This window comes from Austrofundulus limnaeus, unplaced genomic scaffold (assembly GCF_001266775.1).
Source record: "Austrofundulus limnaeus strain Quisiro unplaced genomic scaffold, Austrofundulus_limnaeus-1.0 Scaffold8, whole genome shotgun sequence".
Classification (NCBI taxonomy): Eukaryota; Metazoa; Chordata; class Actinopteri; order Cyprinodontiformes; family Rivulidae; genus Austrofundulus; species Austrofundulus limnaeus.
In genome coordinates, this window is record NW_013952410.1 from 5697984 (window position 1) to 5703487 (window position 5504).

At 36.5% G+C, this 5504-nt stretch overlaps 1 protein-coding gene across 3 annotated transcripts in view; it reads left to right on the forward strand.

Moving 5' to 3' along the window:
- shroom2a (shroom family member 2a) overlaps positions 1-5504 on the forward strand; it is a 68678-nt gene that overhangs the window by 41281 nt on the left and 21893 nt on the right. Inside the window, exons 4-5 of one of the 3 annotated variants that reach the window (XM_014000999.1) lie at positions 2671-2772; positions 3079-3096. The exons of 1 other annotated variant lie outside the window; for it this stretch is intronic. In XM_014000999.1, coding sequence (XP_013856453.1) covers positions 2671-2772; positions 3079-3096 — 120 coding nt within the window. The remainder of the gene's footprint in view (positions 1-2670; positions 2773-3078; positions 3097-5504) is intronic. One more of the 3 variants, XM_014001004.1, reaches the window with a different exon arrangement.

Below are 5504 nucleotides of genomic sequence, written 5' to 3' on the forward strand. Positions count from 1 at the left end.
TTTGTCCCCTATATGATATATTTAACTGATATTTTTAATCCAAACAATCAATGATTTATAAAGAAAAATCAGGAAAATTAACAAGTGTGCCCAAACTTTTTCATATGACTGTACATGTCTTTTAGACAGAATGGGCTTCATCTTGGACAATCTTGAACATGTCTAAAGGGGAACTGTATGTATTTTGGTAGAAGGAATGTAGAGATGCAGCTGACAAGAAAAAGACAGAGGAGATACATGAATGCAGTTAGAGAGGACAAGGAGGTGGTTGGAGTGAGGACAGAGTGAGATGGAGGATGATGACTCACTGTGGCGACCCCTGAAGGGGGAACAGCTGAAAAAAGAAGACGACAATGACATTGGTAAAAACCTAAAAATGACAAGTCACTAATATTTATTAAAAGAAACTAAACTTTGTTGATATTGAGCTTTTGTTGCTGTTGTCCCCTTCTGGTCAGCAACTGCTTGTTCCCAGTGGCTTTCAGGAAGTGAGGTGCTTTAGCACTCTACAGATCAAGCTGTTACCATAGTAATAGTAGAAATGCAGTTCTTCCTCGCAACAGGGGAGATGGGAAGAGAAGAGTCCGGCATTTCATCCTATCATTAGCATATTGGCTTCTTGGAGCCAATGAGATGACGCAAGCTAGGGGAACTGCTCAAAAGGGACTGGTTGTGACTATAGTCCTCCCCTGTATGAGCAGTTTTCTACCCCCTCTCAGGGGGAACAAAGTCTCTGTAGAAAAACTTAGTTTAGTTTTAAGTTAACTCCGTCAGAAAAACTTAGTTTAGTTGAAAAGTATGTGACTGATCAGTTGTTTGTTGGTTGGGGATCACTTGTAGAGCTTTAAGATGAGGCTCAGACTTCAGTGACTGCTTGTTCTTTATTCTTTATCAAACTTTGAAGTTTGACTTGTTGGACTGCTTTTAGAAGAACACTTTTTTTTCTTAGTTGTTTTTGTGTTTCTCCATCCTGATGTTTGGTGAGTTTGGCTGAACTTACACTTTTTACTTGATTGTCATAGTTAGAATTTTGTGCATGGGTGTTTTTCAAGGCTGACCTCTAATTTTTTACCTTTTGAAAACATTTGTAAGCCTTCTTTGCTTGGTAAKTTGACCCTAATACCTTGTTTTTGTTGTTGTAAATGCTTTTGTCCTATATGTGTGAGGTTATCCATCATTTAGGCTAAGCTACGATCAGCTAGACTTARAGCAATATAGTCTTTAATGGGTTGCAGGTAATTCAAAATGTATAATTTTTGACTTCTTAAGCATTAATAATTAACAGACCATCAACTTGCTTACAAGTTTTATAAATCCTTCCACGTGTGTGCAGGTTGTATATTTGTGGTCATTTTTTCTGTGGACACACTTGGATGTGAAGTGAGGCTGGAAAATGATCACTCAGAAATCCCCCTGCCCCCACTGCAGCCGCCTGCTTCMCTTTCTGAGCATATCTGTGTCGGGCCAGCTGTAGCCCTGACGATAGGCCTAATAAAACCAGGTCGATTTGCATACCAATAGCACGCACCATGTGTGGTTAGCTGCGAGTGCCCCAGAAACAGGGACTGTGAGGAAACAAGGAAGACTTGAGCTCCTAGCTGACTAGCATTTGGTGTCTAAATCAGTCTTAACTCTAATCCTTAATACATTTTGTGGAATTGTCCCAATTTATTTAGCTTTACCAAATCTGTGTGTCAGTCTGTAAAAGAGCATGTGTGGTAGTGATTTAACTTAGTAGTTGTTTTTATGTCAACATCTACATGTAAAGGAACCCGTTGGTTGGAMCTTTTGTCAGTCAAGATTGTCTTTTTAAAGACAATTTCTGCATTAAGTAAATATACATATTTTTGTATAATTTCATTTTTATCATGTTTTGAGCTATCTTTAATAAGACTCGATTTCAGCTGAATTTCTGGTAAATGTTTGTTTCATTATTAAATAATGCTTTAGTTCAGTGTGGTGAATGTTATTAAAAAAGAAAACATTTCCAATAGTCCTAATTATGAGTCGCTCTCTTACAAAATATATTGAAAGGCACCTTAACCACACAGTCTTAAAAACCCTGTGCCTGTCGACCTGTGGGAGTGTGTATGCTTTATTGAGGGCAGATATGGTGTCTGGGATGCAGACGACAGCTTGAACGAAGCGGTGAGATGGCTGATCTGATTGTACAAGAGATTCTCTATTCTCTTAAGCCCCCTGCCTCATGCTGGGCCGTGTTCCCTCTGGGGCCATATGGCTAAGCCTGCGTTCAACCAGCTCACCTCACCTACATCTAGTTCTGATAATGAGCCCAATAACAGCTGACAAACTGTTGTCTTACAGTTCTGTGACTTTTTCCATAGATTGGGCAAATTTTGTAAACATTAGTTCTTTTGACCAGGAGAGGGGGCTATATCTTTAATTATCAGCCATTTAGAAAACATACTATACCACATACCAGCTGAAATACCATCTACCATCCCATCAGGAAAACTGTGATTTTTGTTGTTAGTGTAGGATTTTTTTTTCTTTTTGCTGGTGAGTTTTTGAATGATTGATGACATTGTATTTCTGCAGAACTATCCTTTCCAYAATATTCCATGTAAAATATAATGTGGTGTTTGTCTTCTATACTGTTTGTGAGCTCTTAGCATGTGTATGTGTGTGTCCCTTCCCCTTGCTGTCCAGGAATTTGAACATGGTGGATATTGTAGCTCAAAAAATGCCCTCAAAGAATGATGTTCATGTGGCAAGAAGCTTTCTTACGAAGATTTTGCGAAGTTCCATGAGGTACAGTTCTGTGGCTTCACCCTGCAGAAGTAGCACACGTCTTCCTCCCTCCCATCATGCCTGTCAGAAATAGAAAACCATTTCTTTAGTTTTACGATATTAGTCATTCCTCTCATTTCACATCTCTTGTAGATAATCATCGGTCCTTCTTGGCATGTGACTTCTGACTCTTGTCCATGGAATAATAATGTTCATCATATTTGTAGAACAAGAACTTTGTGTCCAGCTAGCAAGTTGTAAAARTACTTTGTCATCATTTATTATAAATTAAATTATGCTATGTTTGTTTCTGCCATGCCATCCCAGAAAGAACTGCTTYAAAGGGTATGTTTTCTATGCTTTACTGACAGCCTTTACTACATTGTTTTTTTAAATAAATGGAACATAAAAAATTTCGTGTCATTTAGTAATATTTTAAATTACAGCCAGCATCAAATCATCTCTAGTCTGTCTTTTCTGAATGTCTGTTTTTAAATCTCAACTTGCTGCATGTTCACTATAGCAGGATCAGCACACATTTTCAGAACAGTTCTCATCAGAAATCTGGTTCAAAGTGTCGATCTGACGAGTTCTTTTGTTGGTTGTGTGGGTTTTATTTTCAGTTAAAGTCTAAATAAATCCTTATAAACTTTGAAAACAGACCCTAGAAATATAACACTGGTCCAGACAAAAAAAAATTGTCTAAGTTTTTTCAGCGGACTTAGTAATATTTTGATGAGCTKAATCCAAAAATCTCATTCGTTTTTCTCCATCAGGTCAACTTTTTGAGTTATTAACAAATCTTGATTTTTTTTTTTTTACAATTCTGTTTACATGCATTTTTTATTTTATTTCAATTTTATTTAACTCACATTCTAGAAATGAAATTACTTACAGTACTTATTCAGACTGCAAGTTAATGAGTGATGTCAATTCGCTTCCGGTCATAGCATAAGAGTAAAGTGAAAAGCCTCTATATTGCATAAAAATGAAATGGCTTCAACCAGAAGATCGTGCAAAAATAAACCTGACGCATTCTGTTACATCTGCAGAGAATACACCCTTGTGCCTAACAGGAATCCAGTCACAAGTTTCATACTTACCGTGCTTATTTTGGTATGAAACTTGGAGATCAGGACAAAGCTTGGGCTCTGCACATGTTATGCAAAGCATGCACCGAGTATCTGCGTCAGTGGACAAAGGGCAAGAAGAGTTGTCTGAAACAGAAGTTCAAGCCCTAAATTTGGAACAAAGCTGACAGTAACRTCAGAATCAGAAACACTTTGTCATTGTCAGTAAGCAAGTTACAGACTAGGAATTTGCTGTKGTGTAATGGTGCGCATAAGCAAGGAGTGAAAGAGAACTAAATGAAACCAAGTGGTTCAAGTGAGGAAGGAAAACAATCAAGAATTCAAAAAGAATGAAGATAAAAAAACATTCTGATTCTGAGCACGCACTTTACATGTCTATAACATTAATTTAATAATTAATAATCAATGTGGACAGCTACATTTACAGTAACCGACGTTTGTAACATTTCATCAATAAATTGTGTTAGAATACAATTCATATCTTAATCTAATTCGGGTGAGAAATGTTACCAAAAATCAACCGATAATGTAAAAAAATATAATTATCCATAATAATCAATTTAGACAAAATCTTGGCTTTAAAAATGAACTTAGAAATAAAAACGTGACCTGAAATAGATGTTATTTTTGGATTCAGTAGAGGATGTTTGTTATAAATCAATTGTCAAAAGTTAAACTATCTTCAAAAAATACAAATTTTGTAACCCTGTGTAAACAAACCTTAAAAAGCATAAGATTTGTACTTAATGCTTGATAGTATGGGATAAATGTGCCAGCAGGAATTGAATTAGAATTGCTCGGATTGAACCTGAATGTGCATAATTTGAAATTGAATGCATTGGTTTGAAAATAAATTAAAGTTTTGAATTTGTATTAATTTGCTTTGAAACTGTATTTTGGTTTATTAAAAATTTCAGTTTGACTACTTTCACTTTCAGTTCCAAAATTCAAATTTTTGTGTCACACATCCTGGACCTTGAGAAAGCCAGCCAGAGTAATCAAACACAGATCTGCAGATTTACGTTTCACTTCGGTGAAGCTTCCTTTCTGTAATGTAACAGAGTTGATGCAATCCACTGTAAAAGTGACAAAAGCATACAGTTATTTTATTGCAATGATTCAAATTATGCACATACAGATCAGTGTTTCCCCTACCATTATACAGCCCCCCCAGCAGAGCAGCTGTAATGTCCTTCAACTTTGAAAAAAGTAACCAGAGTAGTTTGTAAACTCAAATCCAGACAGAATCAGCTGCTGTACAGGTCCTGCTGGACTCAAACATGGAGCTCCTCTCCTCTCCTCTGTCACACACATCACACTGCAGGTCAAACAGTCCTGTTCTGGAGCATTAACCCTTAAGGGCCCAGATAATATTCGGTCTTTAAAATGTGGTAAATAAGTTATTTTCAGTGACTGAGAGGAAGTATTTTTGAAAGTTGCATAATTGCATTTTCTAAATGTTATCCTTTATATCTACAAGAGAGTTCTAATTCGTAGGACATGATTTGAGGTTTTTACTGATAATATTTTATTCAAAACATGTTACAGAAGTCATAAGAAGCAGGTTTATTTTGAACAAACATTACAAACGTTACGCTTCTGTCAGTGTGCCCCAGGGCAGCTGTGGCTACAGTGTAGTTTGCCATCATCAGTGTGTGAATG